The 24,951-nt window shown below is 40.3% G+C and overlaps 1 protein-coding gene across 1 annotated transcript in view; it reads right to left on the reverse strand.

The window, feature by feature from the left end:
- The window catches only part of IGSF9B (immunoglobulin superfamily member 9B), a 101,880-nt gene that overhangs the window by 15,445 nt on the left and 61,484 nt on the right, over positions 1 to 24,951 (reverse strand). The window contains exon 19 of the mRNA XM_063436949.1: positions 7,484 to 7,590. Within this exon, the coding sequence (XP_063293019.1) occupies positions 7,484 to 7,590 (107 nt within the window). The remainder of the gene's footprint in view (positions 1 to 7,483; positions 7,591 to 24,951) is intronic.

Genomic DNA, 24,951 nt, shown 5'->3' on the forward strand with positions numbered 1-24,951 from the left:
GATTGTTATAGTGTTACAGTATAGGAGTGTTATATTGTTACAGTATAGGATTGTTATAGTGTTGCATTATAGGATTGTTATAGTGTTGCATTATAGGATTGTTATAGTGTTGCAGTATAGGATTGTTATATTGTTGCAGTATAGGAGTGTTAAATTATTACAGTATAGGATTGTTATATTGTTACAGTATAGGATTGTTATATTGTTACAGTATAGGAGTGTAATATTGTTACAGTATAGGATTTATATAGTGTTACAGTATAATGTTGTTATATTATTACAGTATAGGAGTGTTATAGTGTTGCAGTATAGGAGTGTTATAGTGTTGCAGTATAGGATTGATATATTGTTACAGTATAGGATTGATATATTGTTACAGTATAGGATTTATATTGTTACAGTATAGGACTGTTATATTTTTGCAGTATACGATTGTTATAGTGTTGAAGTATTGGATTGTTATATTGTTACAGTATAGGATTGTTATAGTGTTGCAGTATAGGAGTGGTACATTATTACAGTATAGGATTGTTATATTATTACAGTATAGGAGTGTTATATTATTACAGTATAGGATTTATATAGTGTTACAGTATAGAATTGATAGATTGTTACAGTATAAGATTGTTATAGTGTTGCAGTATAGGATTGTTATATTGTTACAGTATAGGATTGTTATATTGTTACAGTATAGGATTGTAATAGTGTTGCAGTATAGGAGTGGTAAATTATTACAGTATAGGATTGTTATATTATTACAGTATAGGATTGTTATATTGTTACAGTATAGGATTTATATAGTGTTACAGTATAGAATTGATAGATTGTTATAGTGTAAGATTGTTATAGTGTTGCAGTATAGGATTGTTATATTGTTACAGTATAGGATTTATATAGTGTTACAATATAGGAGAGTTATATTATTACAGTATAGGATTGTTATATTATTACAGCATAGGACTGTTATATTGTTACAGTATAGTATTCTTATATAGTAGCAGTATAACATTTTTATATTGTTACAGTATAGGACTGTTATAGTGTTGCAGTATAGGAGTGTTATATTGTTACAGTATAGGATTGTTATATTGTTACAGTATAGGATTGTTATATTATTACAGCATAGGACTGTTGTATTGTTACAGTATAGTATTCTTATATAGTAGCAGTATAACATTTTTATATTGTTACAGTATAGGACTGTTATAGTGTTGCAGTATAGGAGTGTTATATTGTTACAGTATAGGACTGTTATAGTGTTGCAGTATAGGATTGTTATAGTGTTGCAGTATAGGATCTATATAGTGTTACAGTATAAGATTGTTATATTATTACAGTATAGGATTGTTATAGTGTTGCAGCATAGGATTGTTATATTGTTACAGTATAGGATTTATAAAGTGTTACAATATAGGAGTGTTATATTATTACAGTATAGGATTGCTATATTATTACAGTATAGGATTTATATAGTGTTGCAGTATAGGAGTGTTATATTATTACAGTATAGGACTGTTATATTGTTACAGTATAGTATTGTTATATAGTAGCAGTATAAAATTTGTTATATTGTTACAGTATAGGACTGTTATAGTGCTGCAGTATAGGATTGTTATATTGTTACAGTATAGGATTTATATAGTGTTACAATATAGGAGAGTTATATTATTACAGTATAGGATTGTTATATTATTACAGCATAGGACTGTTATATTGTTACAGTATAGTATTCTTATATAGTAGCAGTATAACATTTTTATATTGTTACAGTATAGGACTGTTATAGTGTTGCAGTATAGGAGTGTTATATTGTTACATTATAGCACTGTTATAGTGTTGCAGTATAGGATTTATATAGTGTTACAGTATAAGATTGTTATATTATTACAGTATAGGATTGTTATAGTGTTGCAGTATAGGATTGTTATAGTGTTGCCGTATAGGATTGTTATATTGTTACAGTATAGGATTTATATAGTGTTACAGTATAGGATTGTTATATTATTACAGTATAGGATTGTTATAGTGTTGCAGCATAGGATTGTTATATTGTTACAGTATAGGATTTATATAGTGTTACAATATAGGAGTGTTATATTATTACAGTATAGGATTGCTATATTATTACAGTATAGGATTTATATAGTGTTACAGTATAGGAGTGTTATATTATTACAGTATAGGACTGTTATATTGTTACAGTATAGTATTGTTATATAGTAGCAGTATAAAATTTGTTATATTGTTACAGTATAGGACTGTTATAGTGCTGCAGTATAGGAGTGTAATATTGTTACAGTATAGGATTTATATAGTGTTACAGTATAAGAGTGTTATATTATTACAGTATAGGAGTGTTATATTGTGACCGTATAGGATTGCTATTTCATTGCAGTATAGGATTGTTATATTGTTGCAGTATATGAGTGTTATATTGGTACAGTACAGGATTGTTATAGTGTTGCAGTATAGGATTGTTATGTTGTTACAGTATAGGATTGTTATATTGTTACAGTATAGGAGTGTTACATTGGTACACTATAGGATTGCTATATTGTTGCAGTATAGGAGTGTTATATTATTACAGTACAGGATTGTTATAGTGTTGCAGTATAGGATTGTTATGTTGTTACAGTATAGGATTGTTATATTGTTACAGTATAGGAGTGTTACATTGGTACACTATAGGATTGCTATATTGTTGCAGTATAGGAGTGTTATATTATTACAGTATAGGATTGTTATAGTGTTGCAGTATAGGAGTATTATATTGTTGCAATATAGGATTGTTATTTCGTTACAGTATAGGATTATTATATTACAGTATAGGATTGTTATAGTGTTGAAGTATTGGATTGTTATATTGTTACAGTATAGGAGTGTTATATTGTTGCAGTATAGGATTGCTATAGTGTTACAGTATAGGAGTGTTATATTATTACAGTATAGGATTGTTATAGTGTTGCAGTATAGGAGTGTTATAGTGTTGCAGTATAGGAGTGTTATATTGTTACAGTATAGGATTGTTATAGTGTTGCAGTATAGGATTGTTATAGTGTTACAGTATAGGACTTATATTATTACAATATAGGATTGTTATAGTGTTGCAGTATAGGAGTGTTATATTATTACAGTATAGGATTGTTTTATTATTACAGTATAGGATTGTTATATTGTTGCAGTATAGGATTGTTATATTATTACAGTATAGGAGTGTTATAGTGTTGCAGTATAGGATTGATATATCGTTACAGTATAGGAGTGTTATATTATTACAGTATAGGATTGTTATAGTGTTGCAGTATAGGATGGTTATATTATTACAATATAGGATGTTATATTGTTACAGTATAGGATTGTTATATAGTAGCAGTATAGAATTGATAGATTGTTACAGTATAAGATTGTTATAGTGTTGCAGTATAGGAGTGTTATATTGTTACAGTATAGGACTGTTATAGTGTTACAGTATAGGATTGTTATATTGTTATAGTATAGGATTGTTATATAGTAGCAGTTTAGAATTGATAGATTGTTACAGTATAGGTTTGTTATATAGTAGCAGTATAGAATTGATAGATTGTTACAGTATAAGATTGTTATAGTGTTGCAGTATCGGATTGTTATATTGTTACAGTATAGGAGTGTTATAGTGTTACAGTATAGGATTGTTATATTATTACAGTATAGGATTGTTATAGTGTTGCAGTATAGGATTGTTATATTGTTACAGTATAGGAGTGTTATAGTGTTGCAGTATAGGAGTGTTATATTGTTACAGTATAGGATTGTTATAGTGTTGCAGTATAGGACTTATATTATTACAATATAGGATTGTTATAGTGTTGCAGTATAGGAGTGTTATATTGTTGCAGTATAGGATTGTTATATTATTACAGTATAGGAATGTTATATTATTACAGTATAGGATTGTTATATTGTTGCAGTATAGGATTGTTATATTATTACAGTATATGATTGTTATAGTGTTGCAGTATAGGATGGTTATATTATTACAATATAGGATGTTATATTGTTACAGTATAGGATTGTTATATTATTACAGTATAGGATTGTTATATTATTACAGTATAGGATTGTTATATTGTTGCAGTATAGCATTGTTATATTATTACAGTATATGATTGTTATAGTGTTGCAGTATAGGATGGTTATATTATTACAATATAGGATGTTATATTGTTACAGTATAGGATTGTTATATAGTAGCAGTATAGAATTGATAGATTGTTACAGTATAGGATTGTTATAGTGTTGCAGTATAGGAGTGTTATATTGTTACAGTATAGGATTGTTATATTGTTGCAGTATAGGAGTGTTATATTGTTACAGTATAGGATTGTTATAGTGTTACAGTATAGGTTTGTTATATTGTTGCAGTATAGGAGTGTTACATTGGTACAGTATAGGATTGCTATATTGTTGCAGTATAGGATTGTTATAGTGTTACAGTATAGGATTGTTATAGTGTTACAGTATAGGAGTGTTATATTGTTACAGGATTGTTATTTCATTACAATATAGGATTGTTATAGTGTTGCAGTATAGGATTGTTATAGTGTTACAGTATAGGAGTGTTATAGTGTTGCAGTATAGGATTGTTATATAGTAGCAGTATAGGAGTGTTATATTGTTGCAGTATAGGAGTGTTATATTGTTACAGTATAGGATTGTTATAGTGTTGCAGTATAGGAGTGTTACATTGGTACAGTATAGGATTGTTATATTGTTGCAGTATAGGAGTGTTATATTGTTACAGTATAGGAGTGTTATAGTGTTGCAGTATAGGAGTGTTATAGTGTTACAGTATAGGATTGTTATATTATTACAGTATAGGATTGTTATATTATTACAGTATATGATTGTTATAGTGTTGCAGTATAGGATTGTTATAGTGTTGCAGTATAGGAGTGTTATATTGTAGCAGTATAGGATTGTTATAGTGTTGCAGTATAGGATGGTTATATTATTACAATATAGGATGTTATAGTGTTACAGTATAGGATTGTTATATTGTTACAGTATAGGATTGTTATATAGTAGCAGTATAGAATTGATAGATTGTTACAGTATAAGATTGTTATATTGTTACAGTATAGGACTGTTATAGTGTTACAGTATAGGATTGTTATATTGTTACAGCATAGGAATGTTATAGTGTTACAGTATAGGATTGTTATATAGTAGCAGTATAGGATTGTTATATTATTACAGTATAGGATTGTTATAGTGTTGCAGTATAGGATTGTTATTTCATTACAATATAGGACTGTTATAGTGTTACAGTATAGGATTGTTATATTGTTACAGCATAGGAATGTTATAGTGTTACAATATAAGATTGTTATAGTGTTGCAGTATAGGATTGTTATAGTGTTGCAGTATCGGATTGTTAGATCGTTACAGTATAGGAGTGTTATAGTGTTACAGTATAGGATTATTATATTATTACAGTATAGGAGTGTTATATTGTTACAGTATAGGATTGATATATTGTTACAGTATAGGATTTATATTGTTACAGTATAGGACTGTTATATTTTTGCAGTATATGATTGTTATAGTGTTGAAGTATTGGATTGTTATATTGTTACAATATAGGACTGTTATAGTGTTGCAGTATAGGATTGTTATAGTGTTGCAGTATAGGATTGTTATATAGTAGCAGTATAGGAGTGTTATATTATTACAGTATAGGATTGTTATAGTGTTGCAGTATAGGATTTATATAGTGTTACAGTATAGGAGTGTTATATTATTACAGTATAGGACTGTTATAGTGTTGCAGTATAGGATTGTTATATTGTTACAGTATAGGATTGTTATATTGTTACAGTATAGGACTGTTATAGTGTTGCAGTATAGGATTGTTATATTGTTACAGTATAGGACTGTTATAGTGTTGCAGTATAGGATTGTTATATTGTTACAGTATGGGATTGTTATATTGTTACAGTATAGGATTGTTATATTGTTACAGTATAGGATTGTTATATTGTTACAGTATAGGACTGTTATAGTGTTGCCGTATAGGAGTGTAATATTGTTACAGTATAGGATTTATATAGTGTTGCAGTATAGGATTGTTATATTGTTGCAGTATAGGATTGTTATATTGTTACAGTATAGGAGTGTTATAGTGTTACAGTATAGGAGTGTTATAGTGTTACAGTATTGGAGTGTTATATTGTTACAGTATAGGAATGTTATATTGTTACAGTATAGGAGTGTTATAGTGTTGCACTGACGCTTCTATCTCAAAAACATAGCTCGCATCTGCTTTTATTTAACACCAGACGCAGCTAAGGTGCTGGTCCATGCCGTTGTTGTTTCTTGCCTGAACTGCTCTAATAGACTTCTCAGTGGTCTTACGTGTTCCCAGATTGCACCGCTGCAATATATATGGAAAGTGGCTAATTTTCCTGTCCACCCGCACCTTCCACACCTCCCCCTCTCTCAGTCCCTACATTGGCTTCCAGTTAGATGTAGGGCTTAATTTAGGATTCTGGTGCTTGTCCCTACATCAGTGATGGCTAACCTGACACCATAAATAGTTTTCGGACTACATTTCCCATGATGCTCAGCTAACTTTTAGAGTCTAAAAGCTAGCTGAGCATCATGGGAAATGTATTCCAGAAACAATTTATGGTGTCAAGGTTAGCCATCACTGCCCTATAAATGCTGCTCCAACCTACCTATCCTCCCTAATACACAATTATGTCCTGTCAATGCCCATGCACTCTGCCGAAGACCTACGCCCACATCTGATGCTCCTTTTTTGTGGGACTCCCTTCCCTTCTCTGTTAAACTGTCACCCAGTCTCCACTCCTTCAAAAAATCTTTGAAAGCATATCATCTAAACTGTTAGCGGGTCCCCACTCCCAACCCCTTTACCTCTCCCCCTGACTTCTTTCCTGCAACTGTCAAAAATAACCTACTAAGTTCTCAGTGATTACTTTTCTAGCAACCTATTTCATTATTCCTACTTATACCCTTTGTGTCAGTATACCCCACTCACTCTAGCATGTAAGCTCATTGAGCAAGGCCCTCAACCCCTCTGTTCCTGTGGATCCATTTGTCTGGTTACAATTATGTGACTGATAGTCCACCCATTGTACAGAGCTATGGAATTTGCTGGCACTATATAAAAAATAAAATAATAATAATATTTTTGCAGTATAGGATTGTTATATTGCTGAAGTATATGGTTCATAGTTTGACGAAGTATAAGACGGTCAGTTTATTGTAATAAAGGATTGTAAGGTTGGTACAGTATTGGGTAGATAGCTTGTCAGTACAAAATGTGTAGATTTGTTTTATCATAGGAGTTTTACATTGTTACAGTATAAGATTGTTAGTTTGATAGTTTGTTGTAGTATGTGCTATAGAACATACATAACATGGAACTGGAAAAGCCAGCAGCCCAAACTGTAATTTATTAATGAGAGAGAACAACGCTTACCAGAGTGTTTTCGGGATTTAGAAGAACCCTTGTTGGATTTCTTGGGCTTGTGAACACGCTGATCTCTCACAATTTCCAGTCTCTCAGGTACAGCAGCAATCCCAACTCTGCAAGGTACAAAGAGGATTTTCAGGGACCATTAAATAACACAAGATGCTTACTGGGTTCCCATTCATAGTTAGATTAAAGACAACTGTCACAACGTCTTAACAAGATCTGGGATCAAACACAAATAAGAGAAAAATCCACCGTGTAGTTATGAAAAACCTGGGCCCCGGCACATAAAGGTTCCTGAAATAAAGACAGTGTACTGCTGTGCTCCTATTGGATTAAATGATGATTTGCACGTTGCTTTACAATTTCAACTGTAAGAAGGCTGTACAAAGCGGATTACATCTGTAATACCCCCCTGATTACCATTTGTACACCATTATCTTGCTGGGGGCACTGTTTTACTCCCCTTCATTGGTTTTACTTCTCCACCACTTTCTGTTATCCATCTGAAAATTCACCACACTCTGCATTAGCTCATAGAATATGGTCTCATGTCTCAGCACATAGAAGTAAACCCAGCTAGTCTGCTTTTAGTAATAAGAAATATGGCTCGGCATAGTAAACTATTTACTTAATAGTAAGGCAATTAAAGGGACACTATAGTCAACTGAACAACTACAGCTTAATGTAGTTGTCCTGGTGAGTATAGTCAGTCCCTGCAGACTTTTTGCTGTAAACACTGTCTTTTCAGAAAAAAAGCAGTTTTTACGTTGTTCCCTAAGGACACCTCTAGTGGCAGTCACTTACGGCCACTGGAGATACTTCCTGGATCAGTGCTGCACAAGGAGAATCAATGTGCCACTAGAGGTGTCCTTAGGGAAGGAGCTGAGGTGTCCTTAGGGAAGGAGCTGAGGTGTCTTTAGGGAAGGAGCTGAGGTGTCCTTAGGGAAGGAGCTGAGTTTTCCCCAAAGAGACGCATTGAGTCATTGCATCTCTATGCCATGTATGTGTATTCCCAGTGCTAACCTTAAAGGGATAGTCTACGCACCAAAACATTTTAGATTCATGATGTGGTTTTGGTGTATAGATCATGTACCTGCAGTCTCACTGGTCAATTTTCTGACATTTAGGAGTTAAATAGTTTTGTTTATGGTGCACTAGCCACACCTCCATGCCTGTCAATCACACAGCTTCTCTACACACATCCTGAAAAGGAGTGCACATTTTAGCTACCCTCAGTGAACAATTGTTTTTATACATAATTCTTTTTTTTAAAGTTTTTAAATTTTCATTGAAATAAAGTGAGATTACAATTTATACAATACAGTGTTACAACAAACGATAAAATAACTGGTAGATCGTATTGGCTGTTTCCACAAGCATTAAGTAGGAAGCGCTGTAAGAAGTATTAGACAGTGACATTGTTTCGGTACAAGCTTTTTTATGTTGCATACATCTTGTTGGTTTATCGTTATGAAATAAAATATAAGGGAAAAAACAGGAAAAATAATACTGCAATTACTGCTATGGTTAAGTAGGGATAGGGAATTCATAGAACCAAGGGTCCCAGGTTTTGTTGAATTTTTTTAGTAGTGTGGTGTATTATTACTGTTTTTAATTTAGAATTTTCTTATCACCTGCTTTGTTAATAGACTACTATGCAGGAGACACCGTTTTGTGATTAAAATCCAATTAACAGAACAGGAGATAACTTGCAGTATCAATAAAATCTTTGAGTATTGTCAGAGAGGTATAGATGTTACCACAGGATCCTAGTCTGGATTACCCTTTTAACTTAAGGAAAGCCTAAGCGAAAACATTGAAGAAATAATCTCCATGCCAACTGTCCACAAACTTTTGGCTCCAGAACCTCGCAGATTATTTAACCTCTTTAGTAAACCTATTTTACTTTCCCAAGACCAACAGTTTGCATGGCATTCCTCAGAAATTAGGCTGGTGCAGTCTTCTGTTTGTGATAAGCCATAACATTTATATTTCACCAACTTAAAAAGGGTTCACATGTGTAAGAATGTTTAGGTCAGACACTGCAGAATTACACCTTCTCTCTCTCCTTCCTCCGTAGAGTGATTCAGGAGTCGTCAAGAAGATTGGCCAACATACTGTTACACTTCTCCAATAGTGTTTCACTAGAAGATGATAGGAATCCAGGTCAAATCCCTCATTTAAAAGAAAAGGCCAAGGGATTCCCAAGCTCCAATACTGCCACCCTTTCCTTTTTTCAACTGGATCAGGGTATGCCCAAATTCTAAGGTGGTGGGTATCTAGGAAACTTTGTGGGCCAAGGAACACAAGGTCAATGGCCACTTAACAACAAACAACCCCTGTTTAACTTCCTGACCCTTAGCATCACAACACTTTGGTTGAGAGAAGGCCACATACTAACCTGGTTACTAAGAAATCACTGGGATCATTACCTAGTGTTAATATTTTTTTTTTTTTAAAATGTGTAAAGAAGAAATGGATTGTAGGTTCCCTCAGTAATGTGGCCTCCAGGTGATCCCCAACATCAGTTTTTAAAGACACTTTTTACAATTTTATAGTAAAACAGGTTTATTGAATCAGAATGGCCTCAGCAAGAGATAGAAGGTCACACCATAATCAAATAGGCCAATTCTACTAAGAGAGGCAGCAAGAAGTGTCCTTCTATAGCATATGTTCCATAACCAGTGAACAATGGGACAGGAAATGAGTGTACTATTGTAGAAGTGTAGAAGTGTTTTTGCATAGATCTTAAAAGAATTTAAGCTTGTGGGTTTTAATTTCCCATGAACTGCATTCATAATTCTCAATTTATCAGAATATATTTGGTATTGAATTATTAATTCCCTGGGCGTGAAGCCAGGAGCGTAAGGTTACCTGTTAATATGGAACCATCAACCACTATGCCCTTAGTTTTTCCAGGTGTTACAAATGAGGTTAATAGCCTCCTGAGAATACTGAATTTAACTCTTTAACTGAGATGCTTCTCGGTCACATTTCTTTCTACAATTGTGCCTCATAACTCTGTCATCCAGTAAATCCATTATCTTGGAAATATGAGTGAGAACTTTAAAGGTGGCGTTATGTGGCGTCCATTGTCAATCGTCCACTCGATTATGCTGTGGGCAAAGAGCTCTGCAAGAGTGTGTCTGCTCAGTACACTGGACGCTCTGTCCCTGCAACATCAGTTTTTAGATTAGGCACTTCACACCAGCAACGTATAGTGTCTTATGTGCAGGTTAGTTTAGTCTGCGTAAGACAGGTTGAGCAAAGTCAATGCAGCTCCTGTCAAAGTCAAAGCCATTATCATGGACTCCAGCATGTATGTTTACAGAATATTTGGTGTAGTTTTATACCAAGCAAAAAATTATTAATTGTAAATTTTACCATTGCTTTCTTTTCATTGTAATTTTTTTTTAAATCGTTCATACCAAAACTCACAGCAATTTCATCATTACCAGTTGTTTTTCTCTATTGTGCTAAATCACCAATACATCTTTTGTTATTGCTATGCGCCTAAACTAGCAAATGCACACACATTGCCAATAAAAAGCGGCAAATCGGACTATCCAATTCCTAAAGGATTCACGGTTCTAACTGTAAATAAAGTTGAATTAAAGCCGACAGACAGCAGATTATCCTCTTAGTGATTGTTTCATTTCACATCCAGCTCACTGAATCACAGATCCAAAACTACTCACGACCCAAATACTTATGGCCTACCCAATTAAACGGCCTTAATCACTTTGTCCTAAATAACACTGAAGATATTCCAAAAGCAAAGTCTGGTTAATTAGTAACCAGGATAAGAATGATTCATGTGTATTTCTGGAACTGGGTCACAGGATTCAAGTATTATTTCCCTCTCACAGGATAACAACAAGTTAGCACTTGTTAAATAAAATCTCACCAAATAAAATGACAGTTTAGATAGGATATCACAGAAAATAATTTGGCAGAGTCAGTACACTGAGAACATCCCTTGGAGATGGATTCGGACAATCAACAAACCAACATAAAACAAATTATGGGGAGGACGACTGAGTTTAGTTGCTTATGTCACATAGAGGTAGTCTTGAACACAGGACAGTAAAACAATTTAAGGAAAAAAGAAAAAATTAGACACAATGAAACAGGTTTATGAAAATGAAGAGGACGTAATTCCTAGAGAAAACTTGTTTAGAGGAACAGAGGGCATTGATCGGTTTTAGCGAAGACTTATTTTGTCATCACACATACACCGCATTCTACCATAACTTTTTGGGGATACATAGCTCAGCATTAGCAGACATTGCAGTACAATCTGCTACAAGCTTCACAGACATTGTTTTATTATAACATGAAGGGTGTTTGAATAATATAACAATGTAACTAGGGATATATGTACTATATAATAAAATTTGCATTAGTATAAAGCGTATCAAAATATTTTTAAACACATGCTTGTGGTATTGGATCATACAGTACAAGTAATGATAGGGAGATAAGTTGTGATGGTGTGTCGAATTGTACCGAAAAGTTCAGTGACGGACCGGAGTGCAAAAGATGTGGAGGTGAGCCTCAATAGATGGCCCACTGTAAGTTGTTAATTACTGGTGTGCAGCTAGGACTGGCTGAGTATTTGTTTTGCATATGCAGTTATTTTCCTGTGTGATGTGCAGCAAAACCATGTGTGTTTAATAGGGGTCAAAGCCTGTGGCTTACATGTAGGTATGTCTCATGGTAATGTGTAATGGGGCTTTTAAGTTCAGGGTGACTTACAGACTCTCCTGCTGATATAGCATTGCTGTATGGGTACTTCTTACCAACACATGACTCCTTATTAGGAGGGGAGAGGGGGAAAGGGGGAGAGAGAGAGAGGGGAAGGGGGAAAGAGAGGGGGAGAGTGTGTGTGTGTATATGTGTGTGTGTATATGTGTGTGTGTATATATATATATATATATATATATATATATATATATATATATATAAAATGCAAGAAGATGAGAGCACTCACTGGATTTCAAATCAATCAAATTAGTGTATTAAAGTTTGCCTAGAAAGTGTCGACCTTAATGAGATCTTTATTGATCTTGATAAAATCCAGTGAGTGCTCTCATATTTTTGTATTTTATATACTTTGGAGGGCAGTGTAGCACCCTGGTCTGAATAAGGTATTTGTTTATAAATTTTTGGGTAGAATGCCAGATTATTTGTTCTTTGTTAATATATAAATATATATATATAAATATATATATATATATATATATATATATATATATATATATATATATATATATTGTAGCTGAAGACAGTAACACACAGGCAAGGTTGTATAAAGGTGACATGTTCCCTTTAAAGAACTGATCAAAGCGGACATTATTTGGATTCCCACACCCCCCAGTAATAGAGAGACAATGTATGATAATCAAAGCATACATTCAGAGAGACATGGACATTCTCATGTAACAGAGCAGACATTCTAAAGTGAAAACACATGAATTCCAAGACAGGTGCTCCAACACAGAGAATTGTAGCATTTGGACGGACAAAGTGCAACAAAAAAAAAAACTGCTACAGGCTATGAAGAAGGTAATGCTGTGTTTAAGGCTGCAGAATGTACAGAATTGTCAGGAAACTGCCTGCAGAGGGTTCCACCATGACAGGAAGGGAGGAAGACGGAGGAGATAGCTACAGTCACAGCATTGGAACAAAGCTTTTTCATGCATAGGATCTGCAGTGGTCTCCTTTAAAGGGGAACCCGGCACTTACGTGTAAAACCTACACAGCCCTACATGACAATGGGCCTTTCTGAAGACTTTATGACTTTCAACCAAACTGCTATGAATATGCTGCTTTAGTTAGAATACAGATATTTAATGATTGATTGATTAATGAATGATTAATGGCTAAATACATTTGTCCTGTGTATAGATTAAGTGATCATTAAACCAATGGTTGGTCAAGCTCAGTCTTCAATATTTCCCAGTAGTGTTGGTTGTGAGGGTTACATCAAATGAACAATTGTTAAAGAGACACCTCTCCCCTTGCGATATTGCCTTCAAAATATTGGGTGTACCTTGAAAACCCCTTCTATAAATCATAGGCCATCACTTTCAAGCATAATTTAAATGGTTGTGTTGGTGGAAAAGGCTCTATCAAGCCCATCGCAAACCGAACAAGATACAATTAATATGCAAGTTCCAGGCTGGATTCAGTGAGTGGAGTGGCACATCTTTAAGGATGGATTTCAAAAACCTACACTAATAGTTCTTGTGAGACCCATGGCATATTCTGGGCATGGACATTAACCCTTTGAGTGTTGATCACCAAACCAGGAACTCTGAAGCATTGTTTAAAAAAAAAAAAAAAAAGCATTCCAGCTACGATAGTTAGCTTTTATTTAAACAGAATGTCCCAGGTTTTCTCATATTTAAGCAGGAATATGAGAAGATTTCTAGGAGATCTAACAATTAAATTATGCTTTGATCTCAAAGCTACATTGGGCACTGCATTGCTTGTAGATTATACACCCACCTGAGAAACATATAAAGTGATTTTAGTATGGTACAAGCCAATAAGATATTATGGACAGCCTTTCTCAGGTTATTTCTAGTTGGTTCATGTTCCTAAAACGTTAATTGTTCTCTTTACATGTTAAACTTGGAATCCTTAGATGAAGCCATCATGTATGGGCCATAACAAAATTAAGAACACATCATACTATAATTTATTTAATACCTTGCGACATAAGATTATACATTTTTTTTTCTGTTAAATGAAGTAGGACTATAAACATTTTTTTTTTTTCGTTCTGTAATGTTTTTGGGCTTACGGTATTTTTATTTTATTTTACTTGTTTTAGAGTTTTTTTTATCAAGATACAGCAGTGGCGTTTTGTAATTGGAGATAAGTCAGGCAGCTGAACACATTAAGAAAGAGTCTGAATGATGTCAGTCCACATCTGCCATGAAGTAAGGTAAAAGGAAGAGTATCTGGACCACGTTAAATCTCTGTATCAACTGAATCAATGTAAACCAAGACACACTATTCTAGTTGGAATGATTAAATAAATTTAGAAAGATTTTATTAAATTAAACTTGCAATTCTACCTCGTAGGGGGAATTGCCATACTGTGGCCAGAAACAATTAAAGGGACACTATAGTCACCTGAACAACTTTAGCTTAATGAAGCAGGTTTGGTGTATAGAACATGCCCCTGTAGCCTCCCTGCTCAATCCTCTGCCATTTAGGAGTTAAATCCCTTTGTTTATGAACCCTACCTAGTCACACCTCCCTGCATGTGACTTGCACAGCCTTCCATAAACACTTCCTGTAAAGAGAGCCCTATTTAGGCTTAAAGTTCTGTTTAGGGGGGCGTGGCTTGCCGGTGCATGGAGTGAGACGTGTTTTTCGGAGCTCCGCGAACTCGACCCACATAGCCCCTATTATTAGCAGAACCACGCAGGCGAAATGGGGAGAACTAAGCGCCAGGGCACCCCTGGACCATCGGGCACTAGCCCATCGAGAAAACAGGCCGGCCCGATGGATGATTTTCTCTCCACGCCAGACGCTTACCGTGCCACGAGGCAGGCAGACAAAATGGCGGCTGCATCCCCGAGTACTGAGAGCGGAGCGGGCTCGGAGCCAAGCCCAGCCAGAGGGGAAACTTTGACACAAATCACGGCGGAACTGACAGCCATATCTGCTAATATGCTCACCAAGCAAGATAAGACTGCCATGGTAGCGGAACTGAGGGCGGCGATCCGTGAGGAGATTCTGGAGGTGCGCAGGGACCTCTCGGCCTTGGAAGAGCGTGTCACAGAGCTAGAGCATGAAAACTTGCAGGCGATTCAACACTCCCAGGCAGCTGACCATGCCACGGCCAGGCAGGGCTCAGTACTCCTAGACCTCCGCAGACAGGTGGAGGATCTGGACAACAGGGGCAGGCGGAATAATATCAGGATCAGGGGCATGCCCGAGGCTGAATCTGAGGACCTGGGTACTGCCCTCGCACAGCTTTTCACCCGTATACTGGGCGACGGTGCTCAAGATGACTACCACATTGAACGCGCGCACAGGGCCCTGCGGCCCCCGAGAAGGGATGGCCTGCCCCGAGATGTGATCTGCTGCCTCCTCTCCTTTCAGCTCAAAGAAGCCATTATGAGGGCAGCCCGCACACAGACAGTCACCTATCTGGATGCCCCGATTTCCTTATACCAAGACCTCTCTGCCCTCACATTAGATGCACGAAGAGCCCTACGACCCTTGACAGGCATCCTACAGGAAAAGCGCATCCCATACAAGTGGGGCTTCCCCTTTAGCCTGCAGGCTAAGAAGGGCAACACGTGGTGCTCCCTACGTTGGCCTAACGATATACCCGGCTTTCTGAGGGCCCTCGATCTACCGCCAGTCACGGTCCGCAACTGGATCCTGGACCAGCCTCCACCGCGACCAGCTCACCCCGAGGTCCCTGAGGCTCTCCGTAACCAACCTAGGAGAGATGCGCAACCCGCCCGCTGGGGGGGCCCGGAAGGCCCCGAAGAATAACACTCGGTCCCTAGATAAGCCTATTGTCGTCTTGGTCCCGTGGCAGCAGGAGACGGCCTGAGGAGGCCTCCCCAGGCGACTTCGCTAACAGATAAGTTGACTTGACTATTTTTACACTTGCACACTTAGCTTGTAATATGGGTGGGAACCGGGACTAACCGCCGGCAGGGCCCCCCTACACACTTGTTGCGATGTGAACAGTGGCGGTTTCCCCAAAGCCACATTTAGGCCCTTGCCGAATTTGGGTGGGGTATGGGTAAATGCCATCTCCTTCTTGTTTTTTGGGACATTTGGGACTCCATACACCCTGACACCCTATGCGGGCCGGCCCAGCACGACTGATAATACTACTCCGCCTGGGGAGCGGCCAATTTACCCTATGGCAGCAGTTGCAGGACCAGTTTGAGAACCACCCCTATGCGCTGCCTACGGGGGCCGGCCAGCCTGAATTATTGGCACATATTTGGCAAAGGGGCATCCACGGGGCAGAAGAGTCTTGCTGTAAATGTACTTGGGCAATTTATGTATATTGTTGGAGGGCGGGGGGCTGGTACTGTACCATGATGTGTCGCCTTATCTGACTTAGTAGCTCGTGCCGCCCCACGGCGGGCGGTAGGCCGCTAGGCCGGCGCCTGCAGTCTGGCGGTACGGAACGACAACCTGGATTGGTCTTGTGTTTATTACGGCTGGTGCGGCCCGGGGGCTGCGCTGAATCGCTCGCACCACGTGCTTTCCCCACAATTAAACTGTACGTGGTCTCCCTACCACGCCGTGGCGGGCGGTTTGGGGTGCGGCCCCGGGGTCGCTCCCCCCCGACTCACAGGGCCCTTAGCGGTTAATGGCTGTCGACAGTTATGATGTATTCCTACAGTTATGTTTGGTTCCATGTAGTTTTATTACGTTATAGATAACCTTGATGTAAGCAACCTGCATAGGGTTTTCGGGGTATGCTGATGACGCGAGGTGACACCGCTTTCACAACGGGTACCCAGACTCCCCACCAGGACGGTACCACACCCCCTGCCCGGTTCCCGGGTTGGCCCTGGCGCTCCGCCACGTGCTTCACACTCCCCCGACGACTAATAGCCGAGACATACGCCCCACAACGTGGGTCGAGGGAGAGCGGACACCGCTCTCTCTGAACGAACTTATCCTACCGGACTTTCTCACCCCCCTGCAACCGACCCACCTGTAGATCAGGTCACCCTTACACGACCTAGGGTCTTAGTTGCCTAACCCCCCGTAGCCCTAGACGGGCCCGAACCCACGGACAAGGACAGTACCCCTACCTTTCCCTCCCCTACTCCCTTCCTTCTCCCCACCCCGCCCCGAACAGCCATGGCGACCACTTTCACCCCCGCCTCCCTGACACTGTTCTCACATAATATTCGAGGTCTTAATGCCCCCGAAAAACGGCGACAATTACTGAGAACATTGTGGTCACATAGGGCCTCGATAGCGTTTCTGCAGGAAACGCACCTTAAAGGCAACGAGGCCCCCCAGATACGGGATAGACGGTACCCGCTGGGATTTTACGCTAACAACCCAGACGCCAAGCGCGCAGGCGTGGCCATTGTTTTCGCTAATAATGTCCCGATCGAGGACACTACCGCACAAGCTGACCCCCAGGGGAGGTTTTTATTTGTGAAGGGGGCAATTGCAGCACATAGGTACACATTCGCCACGATCTATTGCCCCAATAAGGGACAGCATCGATTTCTGATGAAAACATTGGCACAACTGGAGAGGTTCCGAGAGGGAACCCTGATACTAGCTGTCGATCTTAATATTCCGCTGGACCCCCGGATGGACACGTCCGTGGGCACCAGTACCATTCCCGCACACTGCTTAAGGCAAGCCAAACAAGCTCTGGGTAAATCGGGCCTAGTCGACTGTTGGAGGGTGGCGCATCCCGACGCTAGAGATTACACATGCTACTCCGCAGTACACAATAGATATAGCCGGATAGACTATGTCTTCCTTGCCCAAGAATACCTCCCCTTCCTCCTCGCATCTGACATCGGAATACAACGAGACTCGGACCATGCCCCAGTTCTCATCACACTTAAATCCCCACTCTTCAAACCCAGGGAACGCTGTTGGAAACTCAATGAAAGTGTACTGGGAGACACTACCTTCACCACTCAAATAGCACAGACCTTGACACATTATTTTACTGACAACGACGACACCGACGTGGCCCCCCTCATGGTGTGGGAAGCACATAAATGTGTGATAAGGGGACAGCTTATCAAACTTTGCACCCAACGCAAGAAAGACCATGCCACACGGATACAGACACTGACACGAACAATAGCGGACTTGGAGACGCAACACAAACAAGACCACACGGACGATGCCTACCGCCTTCTCACCGACCAACGTAGACAACTCAGGGACTTGCTCTCACAGAATCTGTTACATACAATACGGAAGTCTAATAGACACTTTTACGAATTCTCCAACAAATGCGGGAAAATGTTGGCCCGCACCCTGACACAGAGGCATAGACAGCAGCATGTGCACCAGATAAGGGGCAGGGATGGGACGGTGAAACGGGCACCCCCGGACATCCTACAAGCATTTAGGCATTTTTACGCAGATCTGTACAATATCGACGCATCCTCACACCGCGCGGACACCTCCCTACATCAACATAGGATAGAGACGTTCCTCTCTGAGTACGTGGGGTGCAAGGTCCCGGCGGATGTAGCCGAGGACTTGGACCGCCCGATAACTGAGGAGGAACTAGCCGCAGCCCTTAAACAATCTAAGTCCAACAAAGCGCCAGGCCCTGATGGCCTACCGACCTCGTACCTACGCAAATTCAAAAATATACTGCTGCCTCATTTGCTACAGGGTCTCAACTCCCTGATAGATGGTGGCAGGTTCCCTGTTGACACATTACACGCGACGGTGACGGTAATACCCAAGGACGGTAAGGACCCCTCTGACTGCGGGAGTTATAGACCAATATCGCTACTCAACGCGGACCTAAAATTATTTGCCAAGACCATGGCCCTGAGACTCTCCCGCATACTCCCCGCGCTGATACACTCGGACCAGGTGGGCTTTGTCCCCGGTAGGGAGGCGCGGGACAATACCATCCGAGCCCTCAATCTGATCCACTCCGCCCGGTCGACCGGCAAAAATTTGGTACTGGTCTCCACGGACGCAGAGAAGGCCTTTGACCGGGTGGATTGGAAGTACCTGGAAGCCACCCTGCGCCATATGCAGTTCGGGCCCAATATCCGCGCATGGGTCTTAGCTTTGTACACTAACCCCACGGCTCGAATCCGGATTAACGGAGCGCTCTCGGCCCCATTCAACATACGCAACGGCACCAGGCAAGGCTGTCCCCTGTCCCCCCTCCTGTTCGCCCTCACCCTGGAGCCCTTCCTGGAGGCGGTCAGACGGGACGGGGGTATTACGGGGTACAGCATGCATCGAGTGGAGCATAAGGTGGCGGCATACGCCGACGACATGCTGTTTTTCATAGACAACCCCATAGTGTCATTCCCCAACTTGCTTCGGGCCTTCAGGGAGTTTGGGGGCATCTCCAATCTCAAACTAAACATGACTAAATCGGAGGCCCTGCCAATCTCACTCCCAGCGGCGGGGATCGCTCACCTGCACTCACAATTCCGCTTTTCATGGTGTCCCGACAAGCTCAAATACCTAGGGATCTGGCTACCTACTGATTTGACCCTATTGTACCAGTTAAACTTCCTCCCCATCCTTACGGCTTTACTGAACGACCTCCGCCGCTGGAGGGGCCTTTATGTCTCTTGGTTCGGCCGGATCAACGTGATTAAAATGAATGTGCTGCCCCGCCTGCTATTTTTGTTCCAAGCCATCCCCGTTTCGCTGCCAAGATCCTTTTTTCAAACGATCTCAGCGGCGGTGAGAGAATTTGTTTGGAACGGGAGAAAGAGTAGGGTCAGCAAGGCTATATTAGAACGCCCAAAAACGAGAGGAGGCGCAGGGCTCCCGTCATTCCTAAGATACTATCAAGCAGCCCATCTACTCAGGCTAGTGGACTGGCATGCCCGCCCAACCACCAAGCTGTGGGTCCCCATGGAACTCGAGCAGACGGGTGGCGTTCTTCCTTCACGCCTATGGTTAAGCACCCTAACTCTGGGAGCCTTGCGAACTGGCAACCCCCTGATTGACGCCACACTGCAAATCTGGTGCACATTGCGATACTCACACCAACTTACGACCACGGACAGTCCTCACACGCCCATAACGCACAACCCGGGAGTAGGTGGGGGACTAACGCCCGCAGACCTTAGCACATACACCGACACCGACTGGCTCAGCTTTCAGCATCTCACACTAGGGAACCGACTTAAACCCTTGGCTGACATTTTAGGGGACAAGGTACCCACGGGACTAGACACCTTCCATTACATGCAAATTCGAGCATATTACAAGACTTTCCCAGTCAAACAATGCCTACACAGAGCCCTCACACAATTTGAAACTCTCTGCTCAGCCAGGACACACCCAGTTAAGGGGGTATCTAGGCTCTACGCCCATCTTCTAGCTAGCGAACACCAGTCACACCCGAGATATGTCACCAGGTGGGAAAGGGACACGGGGACCACACTCACTGACCAGGAGTGGGAAAAGATTTTCATACTGTCACATAAGTGCTCCATCAGCTCCAAATTCCAAGAGACGAACTTTAAGATCCTTACACACTGGTACAGGACACCGGACACTCTGCACCGCATGGACGCAGAGATTCCCGGAGACTGTTGGAGGTGCGGAGCCTCAGACGGCTCCTACCTGCACATTTGGTGGAGCTGCCCCGAGATTATACCCTTCTGGTCAGCGGTCAGGGACTCCATTCAACAGATCACGGATATTACACTACCGCTCCAACCCCTCTCCATGCTCCTTCACCACACAGACATGACGCTTGCTGCCTATAAAAAATCCCTGATAAAACACTTGCTAACGGCAGCCACGTCACTGATCCCCACAATGTGGAAGCAGCGGGATGCGCCTACACTCCGGCAGTGGATGGACAGGGTGGGGGATATATATACGATGGAGTCCCTTACGGCGGCCCTACAGGAGAGACAAGAAAAATTTACTCAAGTCTGGACGCCATGGCTGTGGCATTTATCGGCCGCCGGTGCGGGGAGCGGGAGACAGGCATCCCGACCCTCCCTACCCTCACCCTCCCTCTCTCCATCCTCCCATCCCCTTAGCCCCGACAGTCAGACTCCGTAACCCCCCCGTAGAGACTACCCCCTTGATTGCCGCACCATATTGCACCATACTTGGTACGAACTATAAGCGCTCTCGACCGTCCCGAGGGACGGACTCACAGACACGTCAATGTGTAGACATTCACACCCCCACCGACTTGACTTACTACCACTTACTGTCATGTTTCAGCCCCCATGGACCGGATAAAGATACCCCTCTGACGCTCATCTTCATGATGGCCCCATGTCAATGTGAAGCTGGCACGTAGATTGACTTCAGATACACGGATAGTCCCACATGTTACTGGGGGGAACTACTGGAGTGAATTGTGACACTGAATCAAAGTGAAATAGGCTGAGAGCCGCATGCGGCTTCATAACGGTATAACATTGTATCATAAACCTTGCATAGAAACCCAGATAGCCTGAAATACTTCGCAGGGAATTCCGGCAAGAGCTCTACAAAAACCCAACCATCTTGACTATACTAGGGGTTAGCAAGCTATGTATAAACAGCCGTGAATATATCGCGCACTCAATATCTTATGCTGTCCCCTATTAACTAAAACTTACTACCCTTGGAATTTCCGACATACCCCTGTTCTAAGACTGGTGAAGTGTACTCATGTTATGTTCTTGCTTGTTATAACTTTGTATCATTAACATTGCGCAGACACCCTAATAGCCTGGAATATCTCGCAGGGGACTCCGGCAAAAGCTCTACGAAAGCCCTACCACCTTGACTGTACTAGGGGTTAACAAGTTATGTATAAGCAGCAATGCGTATATGGCACACGTAATATCTTATGAAGTCTCCCATTAACTAAATCTTCCTACCCTGGACTTTCTGAAGTACACCCGTTATAAGTTTGGTGAACTGTACTCATGTCATGTTTTTACTTGCTATGGTTGTAATACCTCTTGCTATGCTATCCAAAACAAAATAAAAATAAAGATTGTCAAAAAAAAAAAAAAAAAAAGTTCTGTTTAATTAAGATTTTCTTATCCCCTGCTATGTTAATAGCTTGCTAGACCCTGCAAGAGCCTTTAAGGTAAATTACATCTGTTTGAAAATGAAAACAGTTTTTTTTTTCATGCAGGTTCTGTCCATCATAGCCAGGGGAGGTGTGGCTAGGGCTGCATAAACAGAAACAAAGTGATTTAACTCCTAAATGACAGTGAATTGAGCAGTGAAATTGCAGGGGAATGATCTATACACTAAAACTGCTTTATTTAGCTAAAGTAATTTAGGTGACTATAGTGTTCCTTTAAAAAAAGAAACATGTAAGACAACATTTTTTACAAAGCAGATCTCTCCCATTTGGGGGTTTGTGCTTTGGGTCATTAAGCAGGAGGCTTATCATGCCTGGGTCTGATTTGCAGCAGAGGACACCTCCAGTGATATCACTTACAACTTCCTGTCACTGGTGCAGGACTCTGTATCACAATACTAAGGCAGCTGCTTATATTGTGTTTAATAAATTACAGACTAGTTTGTATCTTTAGGGTTCTTGTGTCCATTTTTTTAGTGTGTTATTCTCATTTTTCCATTAAATAAAATGACAACACAGTTTGATAAATGTGAAACTTCCTACGTTTCTTTATTCCTCTCACATGACAAGTAACGGTTTAGCAGTCGAGGGGTTAATGTGGGGCACTGCCAGTTTCTTTAAAGTATTTCTACACAGGCTGAGCAGGTGGCACAGGTGAAACTAAAGACAGATGAAATGTACTTTGTGTCCTTGTAAATGCAGTCATTAATAGGCTTCTAGAGACTGGGTGTAGTGATGTGCTCTGTTCCCCTTTAAAGCAGGCGCTGGGATTGTTAAACAGAGGGATTAATACTGCCAATGTTTTGCCACCCCTCCAGACACCCTCCCCTTCCCTCTTCCCCCCTTCGCACATGGATCACCCTTACCTATTGGATGGAGGCGTTCAAGACGTCAACACTGCTCAGATAGCTGAGATCAATCAGAAACAGACACAATTACCATGGGTAGAGTGGTGGAAAGTGATGTGATTTGGCGTTAACATGCCAACGGTCAGTTATACCACATGTACAAATTACAAGTATAGATGGCCTGGTGCCCTTAAAAAATAACTCTTTGTGTGGTTCAAGACTGAAACCATTAAAAATTAGATTTGAATTTATAATCACTGTTGCAAACCATGCAGGTGGAGTTTTATTCATTTTTTTTTTTTTTTTTTTTAACAGTTACAGTGCTGAATGGCAAAAAGTACTTACAGGGAACGCGTTGGTCTCAAACTAATCTTAATTACATGTCTAGCACTAATAAATGTAGATAGAACTCTCACATAATTAATGAGAGACTGGAGAGTTTCTGCTTAAATGGAAAAAAAGGTTTTAATCGCCTAAACTGTTACTGGTATACCTTCAATGTAAGTACACTCATTAATCCCCCTTTACAATTAATAAGACATGTAAAACCATTAACTGTAAAAAAAATGTGTTTTCAGGAATATTTGTAAATTGAACTTAGTGGAAAATATATTCTAACAACCTCATTAATGTAGTTCATGGTGAGCAGTCAGTACTATTCTCTGAAACATCTCATTTCCTGACAGGATAGAATTCTAGAACCCTTCAATGTTACGTGTCTGAACAGTAAATGATAAACCTCAGAGATTAGAGTAAATGTGCTCTACGTGTAAAACTATAGAGCTAAATTCATAGAAATGATTGCCACCTTACTGAGTAGTAAATGGGAGGAATACAAACAAAGCACTGAAATTGGTATTTTTGGCAAGTGTGACAAACAAGTGGAGTGGTTCCAATATTCTCTGCAGCAAAGCAAGAGGAGATAGCTAGATTGCTTGCAACCAAAAGGAATACACTGAAAAGAACAATGCAGCTCTTATCTGCAAAATACACATCCTTGAAAAATTAAAAAAAACATTTTGCAAAGACCCCCAATGGGGAGTTTGCCACTTTCAGGGAGGGGCTGCAAGGTGCAGGTAAAGGCGAGTTTTACTTAACTGAACCTGTCACTCACAGCCACCTCCATCATCTTGCTGCTGGTTTCAACGCTTTATGAGCCTAAACCAATGTCAGTCCTGTACACTGTCTGGGAATCAAATGTTGTTTCTCTATGAGGCAATGGATTAGAACTAAGCACGAACTAACAACAGACACGGGGGTGGGCGGCTGTAGATAAGGAGTACCAGTGCTGAAAAGGAGGAATGTAAAAACAAAGAATATGACAGCAGATAAGAACCATTCAGCCCATCTAGTCTGCCCAAATATATGTAATTTCTTAAACATTAATTTTTACCAGCTAGGAGTTGGAGTGGGGGGCAGAAGGAAACCTACAGTCCCAAAATCACAATGCTTATATTCGAGACTACAGGTTCCCTTTAAATATCATTTAACAGCCGGAAGTAGCCTGTAAACAAGACTGAGTATTGTTTATTAAGAATTAATCATTGCAAGTGATTATCTGTTATTTTAGCACCTCAATCATCCACAGCCTCGGGTTTTTGTACAAATCATTGACTTTCTGCGTTTAACAATTGACTGACAGCTACAAATGAAATGGAGGAGTCATCATAGGAAAACAAAGGTTTATTGAATGAAACACAAAATGTGCTTTTTACAAACGTGACAATGTGGGGTTTAATTTAACCACATTGCTGCTCGTACACAGTTCCAATGGTTGTACCTGCCATGTCTTAAATCACAGGATCCTTCCAGGTGCACACCGA

Source organism: Pelobates fuscus, chromosome 11 (genome assembly GCF_036172605.1).
Source record: "Pelobates fuscus isolate aPelFus1 chromosome 11, aPelFus1.pri, whole genome shotgun sequence".
NCBI classification, from domain to species: Eukaryota; Metazoa; Chordata; class Amphibia; order Anura; family Pelobatidae; genus Pelobates; species Pelobates fuscus.